The sequence below is a fragment of the Lepus europaeus genome, chromosome 20 (genome assembly GCF_033115175.1).
Source record: "Lepus europaeus isolate LE1 chromosome 20, mLepTim1.pri, whole genome shotgun sequence".
Taxonomy (NCBI): Eukaryota; Metazoa; Chordata; class Mammalia; order Lagomorpha; family Leporidae; genus Lepus; species Lepus europaeus.
Window position 1 is genome coordinate 62,893,064 of NC_084846.1, and position 26,493 is coordinate 62,919,556.

The window sequence follows — 26,493 nt, forward strand, 5'->3', positions numbered from 1 at the left end:
CTGTAGGGGGGGGCAGGAAATCCATGAATGATGCTATAAATACCCAAGTGGCCCTGGGCAGGAAAAGGGTTCCCGACCCCGCCATTACTGGGAGGACACCTGGAGCTGCTCCCCAGGAACCACCCACGGAGCAGGTGCGGGAGCTGCAGCGTTCCTCACGCGTGGCCAAGGCGTGCCGCGCTGAGCAAATGGGATGAAGGCCCAGGGAGGCAGAGCTGCCCATCACTCACGGGAGCATTCGTTCAACAAACATTTATTAAGCGCCTACAGTGTGCAAGGCCTGGGGACAGGAACTGGGTGACGTTTGGTCCCCGCCTCCCAGGAGCTCATGGCTTCGGGGCAGACAGCACGCACGAATGATGACCTGCTGAAGGGTGCAGGCGAGGTGCGACCCGGCGCTGGGCCCCCCCGGCAGGTCCCCTCTGATGCTGCTCACACGGGCAGCCTCTGCTCCCCTAGGACAACCCCCGCCCTGTGCTGGGGGTCCCCGTCTGCTGAGGCCGCCGCTCCCCACTCCGGGGCGATGAAGGGCTGGCCCCATGGGAGCCTGGCGGCGTCTCCCCTGCCCAGGGCCTCGGCCATCAGCAGGAACATGGCGGAGCGGTCTGTGAGCTTCCTTCCCTCCCTCGCTGAGGCTGTCGGCCTGCCGGCTCAGAGCCGCCGCACCAGCTCGATGAGCTGCTGGATGTTCTTGTTCTGGTTGGAGAGGCCGTTCCTGACGTTTTCCAGCAGGCACCTCTTCAGTTCGAAGATGGCCTCGCTGTAGGCCAGGCTCACGGCGGCCATGGGCGGCACCCCGTGCCACAGGCTGGGGACGTGCCAGACGTGCTGCCGCTCGGGGTCACAGAAGGCCAGGCCGGCCAGCACGCGGAAGCCGCCGCCCTGCTTCTCCATCTGGGCGGCGGCCCTGCCCAGCTCGCCCGGCGCCTCCAGCAGCGGCCTCCTGTCCCGGGGCTTGGGGCTGGAGGCGGGCAGGTCGTGAAGGTTCTGGTACACGAACTGGCAGTTGGGCACGTGGCCTGTCTTCTCCAACCTCAGGAAGGCGTGCAGGACGGCGGCCGGGATGTCCTTCGTCTCGGCCAGACTGACCACGGTCACGTTGCTCAGCCCCATGAGCAGAGTGGCCAAGGAGGCCTCGAGCTCAAACCTGTCCCCGGCTGAGGCCGGGGCCCCGCCGATCAGTGCCCCTGAGTCTATGGCCAGGATGTGGTCACAGCCCAGGTCCTGGCTGAAGCCCTCGGCCACCGTCAGGAGCTGCATGAAGGCGCCCCGAGGGCTGCAGCTCCTGCCCGTGGCAAAGCGCAGCCCAAACATGGTGTTGAGGAGGGTGGACTTCCCGGTGCCCGGCACGCCCAGGGCGGACACCACCACCAGCCTCGACCTCCTGTCCAGGCGCGCGTGCAGTTCCTTGAGCAGCCCCGTGACCCAGCGCGCGGGGATGCTGAGCGTGCTCCCGTCCACCAGCTCCAGGGGCAGCCCGGTCAGCAGCAGCTCCACGGCCAGGCCGGGGAAGTGCGCGAAGCGCCGGTGGCCGGCGGGCAGCCGCCCTGCCTCCACCAGGCAGCTCTCGGCCTCGTAGCACTGCCCGAGCTCCCGCAGGAAGTGCTCCACCCCCAGGGGCTCGGGCCGCGGAGGCTCGCCCAGCTCCGAGGCCCCGCGCTTGGGCCGCAGCGCGAGCAGTGCGTCCGGGGGCTGCCTGGGCCGCGGCTGACCCAGCCGGGCCAGCCCCCACTCGAGCCAGCGCAGGAAGTACTGCCTCTCCCGGGGGCACGGGCTGCTGATGCCGGCCACGAACTCCTGCACGCCGGCCGCGGGCTCCAGGCTGTACTGCTGCTCGCGCAGCTCCAGCACCCGCCGCCGCAGCTCGGCGCGCGGCTTCTCCGGCGGCTCGGGCGCCCACTGCAGCTGGCACAGCTCGCGCTCGGCCTGCGCCGCCTTCCTGCCGGGCTCCCCCTGCAGCCTGAGCTCGTCCCGCCGGTAGGCGTCCGCGTCCTTGATCTTCCTGGTGATCCTCTCCATGCGGTCCCTCCCCTTCTGGCACGCATCGCAGTCCTCGTCCACCCGGAGGCCCAGCTTGCGGGCGGCCTGCGCCATGTCCTCCACCGACACCCGCCTGCAGGGCGCGCGCGCCACGCCGCGCAGGATGGCGCGGACCCTGCGCACGAAGCCCTCGCCGTCCGTGCTGCTGACCTTGACCAGCACGTGCGACGGGTCCATCTTGAGCGCCGGGATGAGCCTGTTGAGGTAGCGCAGGTTGGCATTGCGCTTGCCGCGGTAGGGGCTCAGGATGAAGTAGTACCTGGTGCTGGACTCCCGCATGGAGTAGAGCAGCTTGTACTCCTTCTTGCTGACGTTGTCCGTCAGGATGAACACGGCCGACGAGACCTCGGTCAGCAGCTTGAACTGCAGCCAGTGGGACCCGATGTCCCCCCGGAGGTTCAGAAAGGCCACGGGCTCCGGGAAGACGTCCAGGTCCTCACTGCCGCTGGGGAAGAACCAGGAGATCTCCACCAGGCCGTCGGCGATCTCCCGGGCGCTGGTGCCCAGGCCGAGGTCCCGGTGCCAGAAGCAGTCCCAGTGCCGGCGGCCGGGGCTCAGGATGGCGTTCAGCAGCTGGGACTTGGAGTTGCTGCTGACGTCCATGCGCACGAAGGCGAAGGCCGGCGCCCTGGGCAGCACCACGCTGTCCTCCCGGAGGCTGCCGAGGCCCCGCGGGGGCTGGGACCACCACGTCCGCACCACGCCCCGCAGGGCCCACAGCAGGAAGGTGTGGTCGTGGTTCTCCGAGTCCGGCAGCACGAGCGGCAGCGCGAACTGGCAGAGGGCCATCTTGAACAGCACCTCCTGCCGCAGGCTGCCGTCCGAGCAGAGCAGGAGCGCGCAGAGCAGGTCCAGGGGGTTCACGGGCGTGTCGGGCGTGGGCAGCTCCGAGAAGGAGTAGATGTCGTCGGCGGCCGCGTCCTCGGCCGGGTCCCAGTAGATGACCCCCTCCTCCATCTGGCTCTCCTTCTCGGCGGGCCGGGCGTCGGCGGACAGGTCGAGCACCATGGTGGTGTTCCTGGCCTCGGCGTTGAGGGCCTGCAGCTTCCTCAGGAAGTGCCAGGGCAGGTCCTTGGGCACCTGCGGGGCCCAGTTCTTCATGCTGTCGGAACTGATCTGGAGCGAGTCCTGCAGGCTGAGCTTCTGCGCCTGGTACGCCTCCAGCCCCAGGAGGGACAGCATCTCCTGCAGCCTGCTCCGCTCTGCTGCGGGGAGAAACGGGCGTGAGTCGGGGCGAGCGGGCCACAGGCAGGCGAGAGCAGGGTGTGCCCAGCATAGCCAGAGTCGGGGCGGGAGGGGCTGGCCTGGGGAGTGGGACACAGGCAGGCAAGAGCGGGGTGTGCCCAGCATAGCCAGAGTCGGGCCGGGAGGGGCTGGCCTGGGGAGTGGGACACAGGCAGGCGAGAGCGGGGTGTGCCCAGCATAGCCAGAGTCGGGGCCGGGAGGGGCTGGCCTGGGGAGTGGGACACAGGCAGGCGAGAGCGGGGTGTGCCCAGCATAGCCAGAGTCGGGGCCGGGAGGGGCTGGCCGGGCGAGTGGGACACAGGCAGGCCAGAGCGGGGTGTGCCCAGCATAGCCAGAGTCGGGCCGGGAGGGGCTGGCCGGGCGAGCGGGACACAGGCAGGCGAGAGTGGGGTGTGCCCAGCATAGCCAGAGTCGGGCCGGGAGGGGCTGGCCTGGGGAGTGGGACACAGGCAGGCGAGAGTGGGGTGTGCCCAGCATAGCCAGAGTCGGGGCAGGAGGGGCTGGCCGGGGGAGCGGGACACAAGCAGGCAAGAGCGGGGTGTGCCCAGCAAGCCAGAGTCGGGCCGGGAGGGGCTGGCCGGGGGAGCGGGACACAAGCAGGCAAGAGCGGGGTGTGCCCAGTGGGACGTGAGTCGGGGCCGGGAGGGGCTGACAGGGTGAGCGGGACACAGGCAGGTGAGGCACGGGGTGTGGCCAACAGGGTCGGAGGTCAAAGCAGCAAGGGGACCCCAGTAACACAGATGTTCCAGCACTTATATCTCGGGGTTCTCCCAAAACCTACAAGTGCCAATGATACCACACTCTGAACTGCCTGGCTCTGCACTGGGCAAGGCCCCAGACCAGGCCACAGCCCATGCCCAGAGGGGTCCTGGGGCTCCCCGGGGCTCACCCCACAAGGGAGCCCAGCCCTGGGTTCCCTCGGTGTCATCAGGGAGTTCCCCTGAGGTGACAATCAGGGATTCACTCTCCAGCTGTCTAGCTCACATTCTTGGCTCTTTGTAAACACACTGGAATGTTTTAAAGGAAAACAGGAGGACTTGAGGCACAGAAGCCACAGCACACACTAACCGTTCGGTGAATCTGAAACCGACAACACGGTCTTACTTTTAACTGTGTGAAAGCACTGGGCATGTTTACTTCTGCACATGTTCAAGTGGCACCGTGCACAATACCAAATCTTGGTGAGATGCTTGTGAGGGCACTGGCCGTCCCGGGGCTCCCCCCACCACCCCAGGTCTTGCTGGCATCTCGTCAAGGCTCCTACCACATGGAGCTGGTCCACTGGGAATGCTAGCATGCAAAGTGATGAATGGACATTGCCCTGGGCTGCAGGCTGCACTCCAGGTCCTCGCTGGAGAGAGCCACATGCCCGATGCCACCGGATGCTCTAGGAAACCCAGATGAGAAAGGCAGCTGAGCTGGCCCTTCTCCCGTTTCTCAAGGAAAGAAGTGATGGGCTTACGGCACAGCCCCACTCGGGACAGAGAGCTGTGAGCCCACTGCAGAACACAAGTGCACTAAAGGCATCGTGTGGCGGGAATCCTTCCCGGGAGTCTCGCAGGTTCCCTGTTCTGCCTCGGCGAAACCAGGGCCTGGTTTTCTTGTCAAGACACGGAGAATGGCCTTAACTGTGCGAGCAGCACCACGGTAGATGGCTACGGGGCTCAGAGCCTGCTTTCATAAGCGCCTGTAGCCCTCCACTTGCAACCTGCACGGTGAGCCCTGGACCACAGGCATGGCTTCAGGTACTTGTTAGAAAGGAAAGCTCCTGGGGTTCGCCTGCAGACACCAGAGCCCAGGGCAGTGGGTACCTCTCGGGAGGCTGCTCACTGCTGTCTAGCTCTCCCCAGGCATTTTTTTTTTAAGTTAATGATGGATAAAAGGGTAACGCCCCGGGCACTGGACGCAGCCAGGTGTGGGACCACCAGTGCAGGCGCTGTGCCCTCCAGCAGCCCAGGAGGCTACAGCAGAGCGGAAGAGAGGAAATGACGGCAACTTACCTGCTGGAAAGTCGCTGTCCTGAGCCTCATTCGGACCATCTGCAGGGAGAGCAAGGGCAAAGCAAGCGTCAGGCAAATAGCGTGCCTCTGACTGACACAGGCACTGCCAGCTGTGCCCAGGAAGAACCCTCCTCCTCCTAAGATGACAACCTCGCCCAGCTGTTCAAACCACAGAGTTCCTGGGGCAGGTGCGGTGGCCCTTGCTTGTGTGCCCGCATCCCATACCAGAGTACCAGTCCGAGTCTTGGTTCCTCTGCGGCTTTTCTGTTTGCTTTTAAAGGTTTATTTATTGACTTGAAAGGCAGTTGTAGAGAGGGAGATCAAGAGATCTTCCATCTCCTGGGTCACTCCCTAAATGACCACCAAGGCCAGGGCTGGGCCAGGCCAAAGCCAGGAGCCTAGAACTCCAGCCAGGTCTCCCTCGTGGGGGCCCAAGTACTCCGACCATTAGCAGGAAGCCGGAATGTACTGGAAGTGGAGCAGCCAGGACTTGAACCGGTTGCCCGTATGGGATGCCTGCGTTGCAGGTGGCGGCTTAACCTGCTGAGCCACGGTGTTGGTCACCTTCCCCCCACCCGGCTCCTCCACTTCTGACTCAGCGTCCTCCTAAAGCGCCTGGGAGTCAGTGGACAATGGCCCAAGTGCTCCCCTGCCTCCCACGTGGGAGACCCAGATGGAGTTCTGGGCTCCTGGCTTCAGCCTGGCCCAGCCCTGGCTGATGTGAGCATTTGGGGAAAGAACCAGCAGATGGAAGATCTCTCTCTGTGTCTGTTTCAAGTAGATAAAAATTAAGTAAATAAACATTAAAATAAATACACAAAATTCCCGTTATCTTTCACTGTTCCCCTCCCTCTCTCTTCCCCCAAGCCAGGCTGTGTCGAGCCCTGGAGCTTCTACCTCCGTAGTGCAGCCCGCAGTCTTCTCCTTCCATTGGTCTCCATTCCAGACCTAGAAGGAGAAAGTACACACACTCAGTGTCGCCCACAGTCAGAGCTCGGTACCAGAGGGTTCACGCGAGGCTACGCCGGCTGATATTCTTAGCCAGCTGAGTCTCCCTGTCGGAAATGCTCGGGACCACAAGCGCTTTGGGTTTCCAGCATTTTCAGCTTTGGGAATATTTGCATCTACCCAGTGAGATATGTCGGGGACAGGACCCAAGGCTACACACGAACTTTACTTTAGCTTCATGCACACGCCATACACTCAGCAGGGAGTCATCCCACACAGCATCCTGAGCGCGGCTACGTTTTGACTTGACCCAGCGTGGGGTCCAGGTGCGACTTTCCCACTCGTGACGTCTTGTTGGCACTCAGAAAGCTCTGGGCTCTCAGGTGAGGGATGATCCACCTGTCTCATTAGCTTCAGTTTTTCCTATGGAAATTCTTTTCTCCAATACAAAGCATATCACAAAGTAGTAATCACGACACAGAAGACAGACCTCTGCTAGGATATGCTCTTTGTACAATATACTGAAATCTGTGAAATAAAAATATGAATAACCACAAAATTTACCCAGGCTAACCTTTGATTTTAGAAACTACCTACATGTGAGTTGATACACGTTCCTAGGCTCAATTTCAAGATTCACCGCCTCCTGGCAAATGATTTTAACTCTATCATTAGGAGCTTTTGTAAGCACAACCAGATATTTTAAAGCTGACTTACTGGACGCGGGAATTTTCGGCTGCTCTAATTATTGACTCAAAGATACAGATGTGAAAATGCAGGCAGCTGTCTAAGCCTCGTTTACCATGGGTGAAGCTGACTTAAGAATGGCACTTAGGAAGATTCACTGGAAATCAGAGTGTGAATGAGAACACGCGTGGCGCACCCCGCACACGCCCCTCCCGTGGACAATTTAGCCAGCCAGGCACACTCTGAGTGGAAGTGCAGTTCTAACAACCGCTTAAAGGCAGAATCACATCTCGGGTTGTCGTTGTTTTGTATCTGTTTCACGTTTAAAGTAGTTACACTGATGATCCACATGTTGCTTCTGCCTGCTAAATTCTCCACATTTTGTGGTCCGCTTTATTGCTTGGTTTTGCGACCCTGTCTCTGATTCGTGCCAGCGGCACAGCGATGCGTCCGTCCAGCCTCCGGCTTTGCTGCCCACCTCAGCCTCTGCTAGGCTGCTCGGCAGCTGTGTGCTGTGTAGCCTGAGGGCTGTAGGGAAGGTGCCGCCGCCTTCAAGGTCGTGTTCCTGAAGACAAGCATTCAGGTCTGACAGCGTAACCGTGTGCGTCTTCACCACAGTGCTGCTCAGCGGTGGACACCTGAACGACTTAATGTCATTCAATAAAGTGACCACAATGTGTTGTGCTCTTTACTGCATCTTCAGAGTTTCGGGAAAAAATTTGTTAAAATGAAAATAAATAATTGTTGGTGAAGATGGGGGAAAACTGGAACCCTCCACTCTTCCAATGGAGACAGCTCGGCTGCTGTGGGAAACTGGCTGGCAGCTCCTGGGGAAGTTGAACGTACGATTCTCACACAGCGCAGCACCTGAGCCCCGGGTCTGTACGCGGAAGTGGACGGAGAGACTCCAGGGCTCGCACAAGCCCGTCCAGAGCAGCAATACGCCCCACGGCCAAAGGCAGACTTGACCCAACGTGCATCAGCCGAGGCATGGAGACAAACTGGACATTATACAGGCATAAAAGGGGACAGCTTGGCTCAGCTCCAAACACTGTGCTCCGCGAAAGGAGACACAAGCCGCGCCTGCTGTATGAAATGCCCACCGCGGACGGCAGGCGGAGCCCTGGGCCTCTGTATTCACCACTGTCCACTAACCCGGGTGCCTGACCAGTGCCAGCACGTGCTGAGCGCACAACGTTTGTGAGCATGGATGCAACAAATGTGATCAACCTAGTTTGCTTCATTTTGTGGGGGTTTTTGTTTTGTTTCATTTTGGTTAACATTAATATCCAATAGAACATATTCATTTTAAGAAACACCTAATTAGTAAAGTTCCAAAATGAGTTACCAGTTGCTGGTGTTAAGAGAAATGACATCACATAGGGTCACAGTCCCACCACCACCACCCTCCCCCAAATCCTCAGAGAAAATCCAATGGATGTGACTGTGACCGGGAAGTCCCCAGGTCCCTCCCTGCCCTGGGCAACCCCTGTGTAACACCCCTCACACTCTCCCAAGAGCCCCGGTTAGAAGATGAGCTAGATACAAGCCAGGATGGCAGTAAGACACTAATGTTGGGGTTGCATGAGACTGGCAAACTGTGTGATAATCACCTATTTAAAACTGAACCCTCGGGGCCGGTGTTGTGGCGTAGTGGGTAAAGCTGCCACCTGCAGTGCCGGCATTCCCACAGGGGCGCCGTTCAAGTCCCGGCTGTTCCACTTCCGATCCACTTCCCTGCTGATGGCCTGGGAAAGCAGCAGAGGATGTTCCAAATGCTTGGGCCCCTGCACCTGCATGGGAGACCCAGCAGAAGCAACTCCCACCATTGTAGCCATCTGGGGAGTGAACCAGGGGATGGAACATCTCTGCCCATGTGCCTTTCAAATAATTTTTTTAAAAATCCCATTTTGAATGGATGAGTGATGCTCAAAGGCCCGTAAGATGCAATCCTCTTGTAAAATAAATCTGACTTAGAGGAGATCTGCTTGGAGGAGCGCGACCCTCGGCCCGCTGGGGACAGCTTTACCTGCAGTCGCCACAGCTGCTCGTCTCTCGGGGGCTTTGAGTTCTGACGCCACTTCGCCCAGATCCGAGTGCCTGAAACAACACCAGAGAAAGCAATGAAAACAATGAGCTACCATCATGACCTCTCAAAGCAGCCGCACACAGAAACCTCTTGGGGAACTCTGAAAAGCTACAGACCCTGGGCACTGCCCCCAGACCACACAGCCCAAGTCCCAGGGGAGAGGTCCCAGGCACCCCTGCTTTTGAAAATGCTCAGCGATTCCAGCGAGCAGCCAGAGCCGGGGACCACGGGCCTGGAGACACCAGTACCCACCCAGGCTGCTGGCCAAGCCTGGAGACAGCCGCTCAGAAAGAGAGAAGCAGACACACCCGCTAGCCAGTAACTCTACTTCTAGCCTAAGGATGCCGACACCAGCCTTATAGGTAAGCTGCTCCACTTCTGATCCAGCTCTCTGTTGTGGCCTGGGAAAGCAGTAGAAGATGGTCCAAGTGCTTGGGCCCCTGCACCCGTGTCAGAGACCCAGAGGAAGTTCCTGGCTCCTAACTTCAGATTGGCACAGCTCCGGCCCTTGCAGCTAGTTGGGGAGTGAACCATCAAATGAAAGACCTCTCTCTCTCTCTCTCTCTCTGTGTAACTCTGACTTTCAAATAAATAAATAAATCCTTTAAAAAAAATAAAAAAGGAGCCCTGCTGGGGCCGCCCCAGGACACACTAGACGACGTGCGCTCACATGTGACAAATTGCGGTGATTTAACTTAAAACATTACAAGACCAAGGACGAGTGGGTGCCTGTGGATGACGATGACACGCATGGGGGGCTGGGGGCGCTGCGGGAGGACCCCAGCCTGCAGCCATCACCAAGACGGGTCCAAGCCCGGCAACTCGCCCAGATGGGCAGGAGCACAGATGTGCCCGTCTCAGACCGTCCCCTCACACACCGCTCCCTAGCAGCAGTACATGGCGAGAGCCGGGGCAGCTCTGACCACAGCCCAGCAGAAAGCCCCGGGTACCGGCCAAGGCAGAACCTGACCTCGCGAGGACAAACCCAAACGAGGCTCGTTATGGCAGAGGGAGAACCGTATTCCCCCGAAGTGCCAAGGTCAGAGAAAGACAAAGCCATGCTGGGGAAGTGTTCCAGATCACAGAGCCGACCCTGGACTGCGTCCTGGGCCAGAAGGGGAAATGTGGGAACGTGGGTGCCAGCGCCCTGGGGTCCCGCGAGGGGGAAGCTCCGGTCTGGGGAAACGCACGCACAGCAGGATTTAGGGCTATCGCTCGACGGATGCTTTAGCACTTCCTGTTTGCTGTGGACTCAATGTTGCTGTCAACCCAGAATTCCCGGTGTGAGGGCATGTGGAGGCGGAGCTTGGGGAGGAAACCAGGTCACGAGGTCAGGGCCTCTCGAATGGGATTGGTGCCCTCATAAAAGGGGCTCCGGGGAGCTCGTCTGCCACCCCACCCCCACCGTGCCCCAACGCGAGGAAGTGTGCCAGGGCACCAGGAAGATGGCGCTCACCAGAGGGCAGCCTGCAGACCACGAGCAGGGACCGCCTGTTTAGAAGCCCTCCAGCCCACCGTCCTCTGCCCCCGATGCTGTTAAAACGTGGGCTTCCGAGGCCCTCCCGCCACTTTTCTGCAAAGATCACACCGCACGTTTCCTTGCCAATGCAAGTGAAACCAGAGGTCCCATTAGACAGGGACAACAGCAGGACTGGTTACAAACAGCTCCCCAGGGGGGCAGCCGCAGGCCTGGCGCTGTGGCCCGAGGACCCTGCCAGACCACCCCAGGCAGGGAGAGCCCAGAGGCCGGAGCCCAGGACACGGGTCCCAGGTATGCTCGCAGGCACCCGGCCCCGGGCTGCACCTGACTCGCTCAGGGAGAGAGTGGCATCACCACAGTGCTGACCGGAGTCTGTACCAAGTCATGCACACGTGCACGCCTGCAACCTGCGCACTGTCATCCCGCCAGCCCACTGCTCGAGGCACTCACGACTGGGACGCACGGGCCCTGTGCGCACGCAGGGCTGTGGGTGCAGAGCCCCACCTGCAGGAGGAGGGCAGCGTGCTCTCACCTCCACCACCCATACATCCTCTAACACCTGTCGTGTGCTGCATGGGGTCCAGGTCCCACCTGCCTGGATATGGTGCAGGAGCCCTTAGGTCACTGAGGTTAAACAAGGTCATAGGGGCGGGGCCTGCTTGCTCCCAGCAGGTGCGGAGAAAAGGCCAGGCCGTCTGCCCGACCCAGATCTGGGACCTCCAGCCTCAGAACCATGAGAAAGTGATTTCTGCCGCTGAACCCCTTGCCCAAGCTCACCAAGACAACAGCCAAACGACACTGCTGGGGGAGGCTGGGCTCAGAGCGGTGAGGTCAAGGGATTGCCTGACGTCGCCGAGCTGCAAAGCTGGCCCCTCCTAGCCTGTTCTCCTCCGGGCTCGGAGAGGTCTGCGGGAACCTTCAATGGCAGCCAGTAATTACCAAGCGCCAGCTGCAGAGCCAGCTCCCGGTCCAGCAAGGGCTGCACAGCCTCGCCATCCCCTCGTGCAGCGAGCAGAGCCTCGTCAGAAGGCAAAGAAGAGCAGTGCTGCCCCTGGCCCCGGAGACCAGCAGGGCAGCAAAGCGGATCCTGAAAGCACGGTTAGTATTCATCTTTCCATCTGATTTACAAAATCAGAAACTACAAAAACACAAAATAGAAACGTATCCAAAACTGCTTTCACTCTTTTCCCTACTATACTTTAGAAAATAATTTTTGAGAGGATGGCGCTGTAGAGGGTAAAGCTGCCACCTGCGGCACCAGCATCCATATGGTGCCCGTCTGAGTCCCGGCTGCTCCACTTCTGATCCAGCTCTCTGCTATGGCCTGGGAAAGCAGTGGAAGATGGCCCAAGTGCTTGGGCCCCTACAGCCATGTGGGAGACCTGGATAAAGCTCCAGGCTCCTGGCTTTGACCTGGTCCAGGGCTGGCCATTCAGTCATCTAGGGAGTGAACCAGCAGATGGAAGATCTCTCTCTCTCTCTCTCTCTCTCTCTCTCTCTCTCTTTCCCTCTCCCTCTCTCCCTCTTTCCCTCTCTGCCTCTCTCCCTCTCTCCCTCTCTCTCTATCCTCACTCCCTCTCTCTGTAACTCTAACTTTGAAAATAAGTTTTTTAAAGATTTATTTATTTATTTGAAAGTCAGAGTTACACAGAGAGAGAAGGAGAGAGAGAGAAAGGTCTTCCATTTGCTGGTTCACTCCCCAATTGGCTGCAGCAGCTGGAGCTGTGCTGATCCAAAGCCAGGAGCCAGAAGCTTCTTGTCCCTCTCCCATGCGGGTGCAGGGGCCCAAGGACTTGGGCCATCCTCCACTGCTTTCCCAGACCATAGCAGAGAGCTGGATCAGAAGTGGAGCAGCTGGGACTTGAACCAGCGCCCATATGAGATGCCAGCACTGCAGGCAGCAGCTTTACCTGCTATGCCACAGAGCCGGCCCCCCAAAATAAATTTAAAAATAACATTTTTTAAAATGCTTTTTAAGACCCTTTTAACACTGGAGGTCATGTTTACAAGGTGAGTCTCCCCTGCTCCTGCCTCTGACGGGGACGGCTGTGGGCAAAGCGTGACCCGAGGCGCTCACGAGCAAATCGGCACTGACCGCTGGCCCAGGGCACACACAAGGCCCCGCAGTAGGCAGCCCGAGCAGCCACATGGGCTGCAGCGGCCTGAGGCCAGGAGACCCCGCCAGGCGCCGTCCCGGAGACACGGGCTCTACAGCCTCCACCGCGGGCACAACAAAATCGGATCTACCCGAATTTTATCAACGACAGGAGGGAACAAGGCTGCAGGAGCCCTGGAACACCTGAGACCAACATGAAAACGAATTCAGGAAGCTGAGGATATACTAAGTTAGGGTAAGACTTGCCTTCCCGTGTGCGAATAGGTCAGAAATGTGAAAGCAAAACTCCAACTTACAATAGCAACAAGAAATTCAAGATCTACACAGGGCCAGCGCTGTGGCATAGTGGGTTAGGCCGCCGCCCGCAACGCCAGCATCCCATGTGCATGCCAGCTCATGTCCTGGCTGCTCCACTTCTGATCCAGCTGACTGCTAAGGCACCTGGGAAAGCAGCAGAAGATGGCCCAAGTGCTTGGGCCCCTGCACACACATGGGAGAGCCAGATGAAGCTCCTGGCCCCTGGCTTTGGCCTGGCTCAGCCCCAGCCATTGTGGCCATTTGGGGAGCAAACCAGAGATGGAAGAGCTCTCTTCTTGTGTGTGTGTGTGTCTAATTCTGCCTTTCAAATAAATAAAATGTCTTTTTTTAAAAAGGATCAAAAATAGGCAACATCGATATGAAAAGAATACTGAGAGATATGAAAAATGTGAACAAATGAAAAGGCAAAGCCTGTTTTCAGAAAGGGAGACTTCCTGTAATTTTTAAGTTAATTCTCCCCCTATATGAAGCTTTCAGTGAATTAAGGTGAAAAAATCAGACGAGCCGACTCTGTAGAAGAAATGTTTGCACCAGCCCAGTCAGGAAAAGTTTAGAAAAGAACAATTATGAAGGAGGGCGGAACCTGCCTGATAACAGCTCACACCAGTGCAAGGCTGCAGCTCAGGGATACACGGAGCGGCCACCGAACGTGACCGAAGGAGAGCGCGGCGGTACTGCCGTCTCCGCTCCGGGAGCTCCGGGCATCTGGGAATCACAGAAGTCCAGCCCCTACACCTTTCAGCAAGACGCACACTGACCGGTTCTGAGATGAAATAAAAACAAAAATCGAGGCGAAACAAGCTACTAAAGGCATTTTTTAAAAGAAAAAATATCTCCGAGTAGGAACAGCCTCCCACAGCCAAAAGTCAAAAATGAGCAACCGAGGGAAGACACGATGCAAATGACAAGCTCGTTTTCCTAAAAGTACGGAGACCTAAGATCCAGCGGCGGCAGCCGAGTCCGGACAGAAACAGCAGCACAGGGGCTCCCTCTGAACTCATCTCAGGTCTGAACCCCAGCCAGTGCGGCAGGATGTCGCAGGTGGAGACGCTTCCAGAACAGGTGGGGGGGGGGGCTTAATTTCCACATCTGTCCCTTTCCTATCTTTGGAAATGGGTACCAGCTGCATGTGTCACTTATTTTCAAAAATAAAGCAACTCACAGTAGGAAAAGGTCACTCGCAACGCAGAGAATCTACAACAGAACCAGGCTGCCTTGGCCAGCAGGTGGGTCTCTGGCTTCTAGGCCATTCCATCTCGGGCATCTTTGTAAAGCCCGGTCTCATGAGAGCCCTCCTCAGCGTCACCCTGCAGGGGGCACTGCAGGTGGCCAGACAGATGCAGCTGCAGCCAGTCCCCCTGGGCCCCAGCAGCCTGACTCACACCAGGGGGTGATCCTGAGCAGGGCAGGTGGCACCGAGGCTCACCTTTAGCTGGGCCCCAGTCTCCCTATGTGTAATAGGGACAATGACAAAACGTATGGCATAGGATTGCTGTGAAAATTCAACCTCTCAGTACAAAGGCACGTGGAACAGAGCTGACCACACACTTGTTGGAAGCGGCCAGGGTCTCAACCTAAAAGAATATTCTCCAGGACTGGAAAGTCCCTGTCCCTCGTGACCAGGGTAGGAGGGCCCCTGAGCTCTCCACAGAGAGGGCACCTGGTGCCCCCTGCCACCCCGGCACAGTGAGTGATACTGGGAGAGGAGTCCTAATTTCCCAGCATGCCCAGCCTAGGGGCTCTGGAGCAAGGCGAGGGCCCCACTGGACTCCTCCCAAGGGCAAGGAGCTGGCCTGCCTGAGTTCTGCCGGGCTCCCCCCCTCCCAAGCCTGGCCAGCTCGGCCTTCCCTCCCACACCAGAGCAACCAGCCCTGGGTTTGCTGCCAGGCGCCGGCTGTCCCAGCCCTGTCACGTACTCCTGGTATCAATCTCGGGCCCCTCACCCATGGCGGGACGCCTCTGCTGTGAGCTGAGGTCACCCCAGGCCGCTCAGGTGCCCTCTCCCCAGCACAGGCTTCATGCCTGACCCCGGCCCTGCCAGGGGCAGCCCGGGGCCACGAGGACCCTATTTTCTGAATCCAAAAGCTGAGGCGGATGAGTTCACTTAAGGGAGAACCAATGTTAGCTGTGGCCGGGGGCTGGAGAACCTGATGTTACCGATGGGATCAGAGGAAGTGGGAGAGGATGTTCCTGAGCCAACACGAGGGGCGGGAATGAGCTTCCGCCCGCATAGCCTGGTGGGGTGAGGATGACCCAAGAGACACAGGCAGGCTCCACTTCTCGGGGCTGGGGTCTCCGTGTGCTGGGAGGGGAAGGCAGACTAACTAATGAGGACACTTCAGTCCCATGAGATTAAAAATGGCCAGGCTCTCTGAACGCCAAGTTCTCCGTGTGTGCCCCAGACACCCAGAGGGAGACACACAGGGTCAGCATTGTCTTAGAGAAAACTGGAAACCCTGACAGTGCAACCATGCATGGTCATATGTTGTACAGCTCTCCAAGGTCCGGTGTTATATTATATAGATATACATTATAGAGAACAGTATGTGGCTCCTCAAAGTTCGGTAGCTCTGTTCCTTGTTCCCACACCGACTGACTCTCAAGGCGTGTGGCTGGGCGGAGAAAGCCGGCGGCAGAGCGCACCGGGCACTTCACATCATAGCAAGCCAAGAAACACCGGCAACGCACGGCAAGCATCCGTCAGGTGCTTGGGGCGCTCAGAGGGGCAGCGCGGAGCACGCCGGCTGCTTCTGTACGGTTGTCCAAGAGCAACGGCTTCTTTCACCATAACAGATGCCTCCCCTTTTCTGTGGTCTTGCTTCGTGTGGTTTCAGTTACCCGTGGTCAACCACAGTCCGAAAATGTTAAAGGGAAAATTCCAGAAGTAAACGATTCTCAGGTTTTAACACGCACACTCTTCTGAGCAGCAGGATGAGGTCTTGGGCCATCCTCTCCATCCTGCCTGGGATATGAATCAGCCCTTCTCAGCAGTCGCCTAGCAACCATCTCAGTTATGGGATGTGCTGCCTTGGTCTTGCAGGGCTTACCCAAAGGTAACTGTTACTTGATTTAATGACAGCCCCAAAGCACAAACTCTCATTATAGTACATTGTTACCGATGCTCCATTTAGTTAGTTATTGTATCTCTCACTGTGTCTAATTTATCAACTAAACTTTATAATCCAAGTCCATGGTTGTATCTTTAGGGTTCCCTACAAGGGGGCCTGCGCACATCTCCCCAGATTCTAAAAGTGGTTGTCTATGTAGACCCACATTACACTTACTTTTTATTTTCTGTTCTGTACTTTCCATGTATTTCAAATAATCTACCAATGGCAACCCAAAAATGTATACACTTAGTAGAGGTGACGCAGGTTTATCCAAGACACTCGGGGGCTGTTAGCAAGTACACTCTGGACCTAACAAGCCGGAAATTCAGGCTGACAGCTGTAACATTCCTAAGGGCTAAGAGCCCCTCTGAGGGCTGGCTGTTTGGTGCAGAGTTTCAGACATCCCCTGCCAGAGTGACCAGCTCAGGTTCTAGCTCCTCCCCTTCACTAACGCCCTCCAGCTAGTGTCCGCCCTGGGAAGCAGCTGGGATGGCTCAAGTGCTTGGGTCCCTGCCACCCACGTGGAAATCCCAGATTGAGTTCTGGGCTCCTGGCTTTGGACCCGCCCAGCCGAGCTGTTGCAGGCATTTGGAGAGTGAACTAGCAAATGGAAGAACTCCTTCCCTCTCTCTTTCTCTGCCTTTCAAATAAAACTAAACAATTTAGATATCTCTTTTAAAAAAATCAAAAAGGCCCTTTGAGACACTGATGAAAGCCACAGGCCTTGCTTTCAGAGACATATACACCACCCCCAACACCGCATACAACTTCAGAGAAGCCACTGTGGACCCCGGGCTAAGCGTGACTGGTTTAGACAGCAGTTAAAACCACAGAAAGGGACGCCTGCAATGCTGGCATCCCACATGGGCGCCAGTTCAAGTCCCTGCAACGTTGGCCTCCCATATGGGCACCAGTTCAAGTCCCAGCTGCTCTGTTTCCAATCCAGCTCCCTGCTAACGCACCTGCGAAAGCAGCGGAAGAAGCCCCAAGCGCTCGGCACCTGCCACTCACAGGGGAGATCCAGATGAAGTTCCAGGTTCCTAGCTTCAGGCTGGCCCAGCCCCAGCCACTTGGGGAGTGAATCAGTGGCCAGAAGATATCTCTGTCTCTGTAACTTTGCCTTTCAAATAAAATCTTTTTTGAAAAAGTAAAAAGATAAAGAAATGGATGCGACCGTGAAGAGAGCACACGTCAGGGATCAGCAGAGACGGACCACAGAACCCGAGGAAGCCCCAAGGATGAAGAGCAGGCAGAGGGGTGGGCATGGTAGCGCAGCAACTGAAGCAGCTGCTTGGGGCATCCACAAGGCACACGGCGGTGCCGGTTCAAGTCCTGGCTGCTCTGCTTCCAATCCAGCTTCCTGCTAATTCAACCAGGAAGCAGCGGACGATGGCTCAAGCACTTGGACCCGTCACCCAAGTAGCAGACTCGGATGGAGTTCTGGGCTCCTGACCTCAACCTGGGCCAGCCCTAGCTATTGCAGGCATTTGGAGAGTGAACCAGCAGGTGAAATCGCTCGCTCGCTCGCTCTACCTTTCAAGCAGATAAACAAGCATTATAAAGGAAGGCACAGGCGGAGAAAGAAGGGGTTTGGGTGCTGTGAGAAAGCCAGCCGAGGGGCAAAGACAAGAGGTGGGGGCTCGGAGCGAGGCCGGTTCAGGAGAGGCGGATGGTGGCGGGTGGGTGGGCCGCACATCTCCGCCCTCCAACACTGCTGTCACTGGGATCCTCTCAGAGCTGCAGCTCCCAGCCCCAGCAAGGGGAGGGCAATGAGCCCACCCAGGAGGCCAAGGTCCCACCCTGGATTTGCTCCTGACGCTTGGTGTGGGAGGGTTCGGGTTTGTGGTCGGCGGGCTGAGCCGGCACCCAGGAGCCATCTCAGGAGGCAGGGTCTCCCCAGCCAGGCTCTCACCTCTCAGGGCAGCCTGAAGAACCCCACGTGCAAGGCACGCAAGGAGGTGCAGAAGTGCATGGCATCTCCTTGAAACAAGAAAGTGAGGCCTCCGGCTGCCCTGGGCACCCTCAGAAACCAGAGGACCACAGGCTGCAGGCTCCCGGAGCCCCTCACAAGCTGTGCAAGCTGCAAGCAACTGGCAAGAGCCACCTCCCACAGAGACCCGCGGGGACCCCACTGGCTCTCAGCACTACCGACGCAGTATTAAGCCCACCTTTAAGGTAGTGGGCACCGAACGCACCAAGATTTTTAATTGCGATTGACTGACTGCTCGACTTGAAGCCTCCAGGCCGGCGGACAAGGCAGGCTCCGCCACCCCCCAGGGCCTCGCCCTTTCCCGAAGAGTCAGGCAGGAATGCGGTGGGACCTTGACCCAGGGCCGGCCTTCCCAGGACAGGCCTCTGCCTACTACATGCATGAGCTCAAAGTTCTGCACACTCAGCCGGTGAGGAAGCCGCCGGGTCCCAGAAGCGACCGCTGCCCCCCACGCCCGGCCCTGCTGCAGCCTCCGGTCTCGGGTCACATCCAGCGTCAGCTCCAGGCAGCTGTCCCGAGCCAAGTCCTGCGCGCAGGGCTCGGCCGGCTCCGGGGGAGGCCCAGCGGCATCCCCACGCCGGCCCGGGCGCCTCCTCCGGGCCTGGGACCCCTGAGGTCCAGGGATGCCCTTGAGGCTGGTTTTGCCCCTCTGTGATATGCAAGCGTCCGATGGATCCTGCCACTCAAAGGCCGGTGCGATCCCCCAATCCGAAAAAGTAACGACGAATCGCTGAGCTTCTATTTTGCCAAGTGAGAAACTGCTTTAGAAATTACGGACTCCGTGTGTGTCACCAGCATTTCCTAAAACCAGAAAGTGGGACGGAGGTGGTGTCGGGACCCCAGGCCGCCAGCCGCCGCAGGGGCCGCCTCCGCCCTGCCCGCCAGCGCCCGGGCCCGTCCGTGCCGGCCTCGCCCAGGGCCCCGCGGGGCCCCCAGCGCCCCAGCGCCCCGCGCTCGGACGCCACCCCCAGGCCTCGCCCCCGCTCGCCACCCCCAGGCCTCACCCCCGCGCCCACCCGCAACCCGGGGCCGCAGGGTCCTGCTCTGCCCGCTCGCCCCGGCCCCCGGCAGGCCTCGCCCCGGGACCCCCGGCTCGCCGGGCGGCCGCTGTCCTCGGCCCCTCCCCGGCCCGGCCGCCCAAGGTCGGCGGAGAGGCCGCCAGGCGCGGGCGCGGCCGCGCGGGGGCCGGGGCCGGGGTCGCGCGGCGGCCGGGGCGGGGCGAGCCGGGGGCGTCGCGGCGCGGGGCCGCCCGCCGCCCCCCGGGTCCGCGCGGCCCGCGGCACTCACCCCGGCGACGCCATGAGCGGGCCGCGCCGCCGCCGCCGCCTGCGCTGCTCCGCGGCCCGGCCGGGGAGGGGCCTCGCGCCCGCCCGCCCCGCGCCGCTCCCGGCGGCTCCGCGCGCCGCCCCGGGCCCCGCGCCCCGCGCCCGGCGCTGCGGGCGGCGGCCCGGGGCGGGGTGGGGGCGCGCGGAGCGGCCGCCCGGGGCGGGGCCGGCCCCCTGCCCGCCCGGGACGCCGGCGCTGCGGGCCCAGGGCGAGCTGCGGGAGCTCCGGGCCGTTTGCAGTTGGCTTCCGGCAGGGAAGCCGGTTCTGCCGGCGGGCGTGGGAGCGGGGCTGCCCTGGACGAGGCGCCCGTCGGCCCCCGCCACGCGTGCGTGAAGGCCCTGGCCCGGCTCCTCCCGAGCCCGCAGCTCCTGGGCGGGAGCCGGGCCGCCGCGCGCCGGGCCAGGTGAGCCCCTGAACTCTCAGACAGGAGGGCCCGGGGCCCTGGCAGCCCTGCGGGCGGCGTTTTTGCGTGGTCGTGGTCACAGTTTTATCATCATCATCATCACTGTTGAGAACACCAGACAGCAGAGCGGCAGTTAAATGGCTTAGCGTGGAGCCAGCTACCTGGGCTGGAGGCCTTGGCAGGACCCCGGGTGCCGTGTGCGGATTAAGTGAGGATTAGCAGGTGCAGTGCGCGCCCCTCCTGGGAGAACCCGTCTGTGGCTTCTCCGCCCGCCCGGCTGGCTCCGCAGGACTGCGGTGCGGTGTGGCTGTGCCCCAGGGCACTCCCGGAGTGAGGGGGCCTGGCTGTGCCCCGAGGGGACTCTCGGAGTGAGGGGGTCGGGAGAGCCGGCGGCCCTGGGGTCTTGAGGATGGCCCTGGAGGGAAGGCAGCCAAGTGACTAAACAGGAGCGGGCACGTGGCAGAGCAGTAAGCGCCGGATCTCCCTTCTGGGTGCCTGGGTTCCATTCTCCAGGCTCCACTGCCTGATTCCGTTGTTTTTGTTTGTTTGGTTTTTGGTTTTTGGTTTTGGGGTTTTTTTGGCCGGTGTAGACTCCGGAAGGCAGGAACGGGGCGGCTCAAATAACTGATCCCTGCCACCCACCTGGGAGACCTGGCTACTGACTGGCCCGAGCCTGGCCCCTGGCCGCTGTGGGCACTGAAGGAGTGAGCTAGCAGGTAGGAGTGCCCTCTCTCTGTCTCTGCTCTGACTTTCATGGCGTTTAAAACAATAACATAGGAGTTTGCTGACAAGGATGGGGCAGACCATAGGAGCTCAATGTCTTTTGGTGTGTTCCTGAGCGACTGTCGACAAGTGCAAAAATACTAGATAGACATTTTGAGGCCTTACGTGTCAGCGAGAGAGGTTATGAGTACTAGTTTTGTCAAAAGGATTTCCATAAAATAAGTAAAACAAAAATAATAATAATAACATAGATGCACTGAGACCACAATCTCCTTCATTATTACGGCTGGCAGCATTCCTCTACATCTGTCTGACCGGTCCCTCTCGTCACATCTCACTTTATTCTAAGAAATGGGCGTTTGGTGCACACCCCTGTGAGACCTGAGCCTGGGTCAAGGTGTAACTCTTTTAAATTAGGCCTCCATCTTGTAACTTGGGCCTGACCAGGCCCTGAGCCCTAAGCCAGAAGCTCCTAAAAGTAAATAAATGAACTCCCCTTGCGATAAACTCTCCTAGCAACAGCCGATTAGCAGATAACAGAGAAATACCTAGAGTCCCTGGTGTCTTCTCAGGGCAGAGAAGGTGACTGATAGCTACCCGAGACCCTGCAGTTCGGCACGCACACCCCAGCAGCTCGGACCCTGTGCTTCGGCCAATCAGTTCAAAAGGCATCCACCCCAAAGCCATCCAGCCACCTTTAGTAGGTCCGTTCCCGCCACTGGACGCACTAATCAATTCTAAGAGATGTACTTTGAATTTCCCGCGGGATGAGATGATTTGCTAAATGGTACCATGATGTACAGAATGTCTCTGAAAACCCTATAAAAACCCTGTTAACTGAAGGGTCAGGGCTCTCAATTCAGACCCGCTGCGTCGGTGTTGATTGAGAGTCCAGGCCCGGACCTGCAATAAAACTCTCGTGTGCTTTGCAGCGGTATCGGCCCCTTGGTGGTCTTTGGGGACAACTGAACTGGGCATAACAACCCCAATCAGAGTGCCTGGATTTGGCTCGCAGCTCCCCTTCTGACCCAGCTTCCTGCTAGTGCACACCCTGGGCACAGCAGGCGACGGCCCCAGAGCTGGGGTGCGCCACCCTGTGCTGCCCACATAGCAGACCCAGACTGAGTTCCTGGCTCCTGGCTTTGGCCTGGCCGAGCCCTAGCCATTGTGGGCATCAGGGAGTGAGCAAGTGGATGGAAGATCTCTGTCTTTCTACCTTTCAAGTAGATTAAGAAAATAAATAAAAGTAAAAAGAATATGGGCGCTAAACATCCTTGTAGACAAAATGCCCTGTATACATCCATGATAATTTGCTTTGTTCTCAGATTTGAATTTCGAGGTCAGTAGGATGTGTTAATGCTGCTCAGATACAAACGTAATCTATGTATGTTTGTGTTCATATACAAACATATACAACTACATATGGGGGACTTTAAAAGTTCGTGGAAATATGCAATTGTAATACAAAAATAGGGGTTGAGCGTTTGGTACAGAGGTTGCGATGAGCTTGAGACACGTGCATCCTTTGTCGGATACCAGAGTTCAAGTCCCAGCTGCACTTTTTTTTTTTTTTTTTTTTTTTTTTTATTTTTTTTGACAGGCAGAGTGGACAGTGAGAGAGAGAGACAGAGAGAAAGGTCTTCCTTGGCCGTTGGTTCACCCTCCAATGGCCGCCGCGGTTGGCGCGCTGCGGCCGGCGCACCGCGCTGATCCGATGGCAGGAGCCAGGTGCTTATCTTGGTCTCCCATAGGGTGCAGGACCCAAGTACTTGGGCCGTCCTCCACTGCACTCCCTGGCCACAGCAGAGAGCTGGCCTGGAAGAGGGGCATCTGGGACAGGACCGGTGCCCCGACCGGGACTAGAACCCGGTGTGCCGGCGCCGCAAGGCGGAGGATTAGCCTAGTGAGCCGCGGCGCCGGCCCACCAGCTGCACTTTTGATTCCAGTGTCTGGCTGTGTACATTCTGGGAGGCAGCAGGTTCAGGTGTGCGGTCTCTTCTATCCACACGGGAGACCTAGCTTGGGTTCTGGGCTCCTGGCTTCAGCCTGGTTCAGGGCTGCTGTCATAGGTGTTAAAGCCAGCAGACCACAATGGCCAGGGCTGGACCAGACCAAAGCCAGGAGCCAGGAGCTTCATCCAGGTCTTCTGTATGGATGCAGGGGCCCAAGGATTTGAGCCATTTTCCGCTGCCTTCCCAGGCTCATTATCAGGGAGCTGGATCAGAAACGAGCAGCCAGGATGCACACCAGCGCCCACATGGCAGCGCCAGCCCCGATAAACTTTTTAAAAAGATGAAACTAGGAGCTGGCATCGTTAACATACCCCTCGCAACACGGGCATCCCGTATCAGAGTGCCCATTCCCGTCCCAGCTGTGTAGCTTCTGATCTAGCTTCCTGCTAATGTGCCTGGGAAGGCAGTGGGCCCTGCCACCCATGTGGGAGACCCAGATGGAGTTCCTGACTCCTGGCTTCAGCCTGGCCCAGCTGTGGCTGCTGTGGCCACTTGGGGGATCAACCAGCAAATGGAAAATCTCTTGATCTCTGTGTCACTCTGCCTTCCAAATAAACGTAAATATTTTTAAAATATTAAAATAACAACATAAACTTTATTCCTCAGCATAAGCTCCAGACACTTTTGTAAAAGTGAAACAGCCATTTAATCCATTCAGAAAAAAGTGAGGACCCTGGGATTGTACCTGTGTCAGTGCCGTCTTTTTCCCATTTTTACCTAAAGAAGACTGGATGCCCCTGAAAGTTTTTTTTTTTTTTAAAGATTTATTTATTTATTTGAGAGGCAGAGTTAGAGAGAGAGAGAGAGAGAGAGAGAGAGAGAGAGAGATCTTCCATCCACTGGTTCACTCTCCCACATGGGTGCAGGGGCCCAGGCACCTGGGGCCATATTCCGATGCTTTCCCAGGCACACTAGCAGGGAGCTGGATCAGAAGTGGGGCAGCCGGGAATCCAGTTGGGGCCCATATGAGAAGCCCACGCTGCAGGCGGCCGCTTTACCCGTGATGCCACAGTGTCGGCCGGAAAGGTTTTTGTAAGACTAGGAGACTAGAGGAAGTGAAAGGAGCCGCATCAGGACTGGAAGACCGGACTTCCTACTGCAGCTGTTGTGAAGTTGCCCTCGGGGCTGGAGTGGTGGTGGAGCAGGACTGCCTGCTGAAGCTGTCCCCGGAATTGGGAAGCTTTGAGTGACTTTCCCCAAACAGCCTCCTACTAAGTTACCACTTTGTCTAGAAACGCAAGCAACGTGCCTTGAGCATCCCCAGGAAACAGTGCCAGTCCTTTGCCCTCGACTGGTCTGCTTTTGCTGTGACTGGACCACAGCTGCCTCCTGGTATCCCTTGCTTTGATTGGGCTTTGTCTTTAGGATCGCACGGGTGGAGCCGTGTCTCATCTCTTGTTACAGCTCCTGGAGGAAATGCTTCAGGATCGTGATCCCACGTGATTAAAATTTCCATCCAAAGTGCCTCTCTTGTCTGCAGCTGCTATGGGCCCATCAAGCAGGGAGCTGGCGCAACTTTAATTTTTCTTTTGAAAACTCGTTTTGCTTTTTTATTATTTTCATTTTAATTCAAAGTCACACAAAGAGGGAGAGAGAGGTATTTTCCATCCACTGGTCTATTCCCCAACTGCTTCAAACAACCAGGCTGAGGCCAGGAGCCCAGAAGTCAGTCCAGCTGTGCCGCCTGGGCAGCAGGGGGCCCGTAACTTGAGCCATCGTCTGCTCCTCCAGAGTGCACACTGCAGGAGGCTGGGTCCTCAGCGTGGAGCCAGGGCCTGAAGCAGGCGCTCCAGTACCGGACGCAGGCATCCCAAACAGCTGCTGCTGCTTTTTTTTTTTAAGATTTATTTATTTATTTGAAAGTCAGAGTTAGAGAGAGGAGAGGCAGAGAGAGAGTTCTTCCATCCACTGGTTCACTCCCCAGATGGCCACAACGGCCGGAGCCACGCCAATCCAAAGCCAGGAGCCAGGAGCTTCCTCTGGGTCTCCCGCACGGGTGCAGGAGCCCAAAGACTTGGGCCATCTTCTACTGCTTTCCCAGGCCACAGCAGAGAGCCAGATAGGAAGTGGAACGGCCGGGTCTCGAACCAGCACCCATATGGGATGCCGGCGCCTCAGGCCAGGGTGTTAAGCCGCTGCACCACGGCGCCAGACCCCCAAGCAGCTTCTTAACTGCTGTGTGAAACTCCCATCCCCAGGATGACCTCAGTTGTTGCACAGAAAGTATCTGACAAAACTCAGCTCTCATGATCAAAACATCCAACAGACAGGGATAGGAGAGAATTCACTCTGCACGATAAAGGGCATGCGTGGAAAACCCACAGTTTCAAGAAAAGTCTGTCTTCTTTGTACTTCCAGTCAACACAGGTCAAGAAATTCTACCCAAGGCAATTGTACTAAAAAGAAAAATGTTTAAGATAAGTTAAAGTCTTACCAAGTAGGAGGAAAACTGCAGATGACGTGACCCTATAGAGAGCGTCCCAAGGAATCCACTGCTAGAGGGCTGCTCAAGCTAATTACCAAATGCTGCAGTGTGGCAGGCTGCAGTGTCCACAACAACAATATTAAGTTGCAATTCTATACACCTGTGAAGAACTATCAGAAAAGCAAATTAGGAAAGAAATTCCAAGTACAAAAATATCTAAAAGAATGAAGTGCCCAGGAATAAATTTAACCAAGGAGGTGAAACATTTTTACAAACGAAGCACCGCTAAAAGGAGTTAGACTTTAAAGAAACCGGGAAGACCTCCTGTATTCACGCACTGGGATCTTAATATTGTAAACGTCCAGTGCTGCCCACGGCGACCTGCAGACTCAACAGAGTCTTTATCAAATGTCAGCCTTTTGTGCAGAAACTGAAAAGTGTTTTGGTAAAACCCAGTGTACCAGAACTGGCTGCCAGAGGTGGAAGGGGCTAATGAGCTCGAGCGAGGAGGCCACGTTCAGGTCTCGTTGGGGTGTTGTTTACTGGGGAGAGGTGGACTTGGGGCCCTCAGGTGGCTAGGAGACAGAACTCAGGTCCTGACACCAGGAGGCAGGAGGAAGGATTTTGTTGAAGAAGGTGGCTCCAGGGTAACTGGACGATTCCTGAAGTATCAAGATTCCCACCGCAGTCAGCAGATAAGAACGGTTTTCTTAGCTACGGAGCTTGGGGGGGGGGGGGGGTCACTTCCAAGGTCACCTAGAAGACAAAATGGTGGTCATGTCCAGGCCGGCTGCAGTCCTGCCCTGCTGGGCCCCTACACAAAGCTCGTCCTGGAACTCATATGGAACCGCAAGGGGCCCAGGACCACCACAGCAATCTTGAATTAGAACAAGGTGAAAAGACTTGGTTTCCTCATTTCAAAAGGCAACACAAAGCGACAGCAATCCAAACTGTGCTGCAGGCGTAGGGATAAGCATACAGACCAGTGCACAACTGGTGAGTGAGAGGTGAAACCAGCAAGACAAGGCCACGTCCCCTCGATGGGGAAAACAACCTCTTCAACAGACGTCACTGGGAAACTCGGCCTTCCACGTGTGCGACGTGATTGGATTCCTGCCTCACATACACAGGGGCAGACACACTGTATCATCCCAGAGGTCCTTCAAATAAAAAGGGAGGCAGGGAGGCCAGAGTCATGGTCCATCAGAAGGACCTGGACTGCTGCGCTGGACTTACAGACACAGAAATGGGCCACGGCCAAGACGCACAGCTGGAATCGAGGGCTCCAGCGAGGCACAGCCCTGTCACACTGACTGTCGCCCCCTGAAGTCTGTGTGGCACTGCTTAGGGAGTTTCATTTTTATTTGAAAGGCAGAGAGAGCAAAGATCTTCCACCTGCTGGTTCATTCCTTAAATGTCCACAAGCCCAAGCTGCACCAGGGCGAAGCCAGGGCCCTGGAACTCCATCTGGGCCTCCCCCATGGGTGGCCAAGCCCTGGAGCCATCACCTGCTGCCTGCTGGGTGCGCACCAGCAGGAAGCTGGACTCAGAGCAGAGCTGGGGCTGGAACCCAGGCACTTG

At 57.7% G+C, this 26,493-nt stretch overlaps 1 protein-coding gene across 8 annotated transcripts; it reads right to left on the reverse strand.

The window, feature by feature from the left end:
- Nucleotides 1-236: 236 nt before the first annotated feature.
- URGCP (upregulator of cell proliferation) lies at nt 237-25,643 on the reverse strand. Of its 8 annotated transcripts, XM_062179177.1 has the most exons (7): nt 19,311-19,365; nt 18,229-18,824; nt 17,045-17,167; nt 8,950-9,020; nt 6,183-6,233; nt 5,286-5,324; nt 237-3,245 (listed from the first exon to the last, which is right to left on the reverse strand). In XM_062179177.1, exons 5-7 carry the CDS (start codon nt 6,214-6,216, stop codon nt 652-654), a joined length of 2,667 nt encoding a protein of 888 aa, XP_062035161.1. In that variant the 5' UTR covers nt 6,217-6,233; nt 8,950-9,020; nt 17,045-17,167; nt 18,229-18,824; nt 19,311-19,365; the 3' UTR covers nt 237-651. The 8 variants fall into 8 exon arrangements, with proteins under 8 accessions (XP_062035161.1, XP_062035165.1, XP_062035162.1 ...); XM_062179181.1 differs by lacking the exons at nt 17,045-17,167; nt 18,229-18,824; nt 19,311-19,365 and adding exons at nt 24,922-25,082; nt 25,374-25,643; XM_062179178.1 differs by lacking the exon at nt 17,045-17,167.
- Between the last annotated feature and the right edge of the window lie 850 nt (nt 25,644-26,493).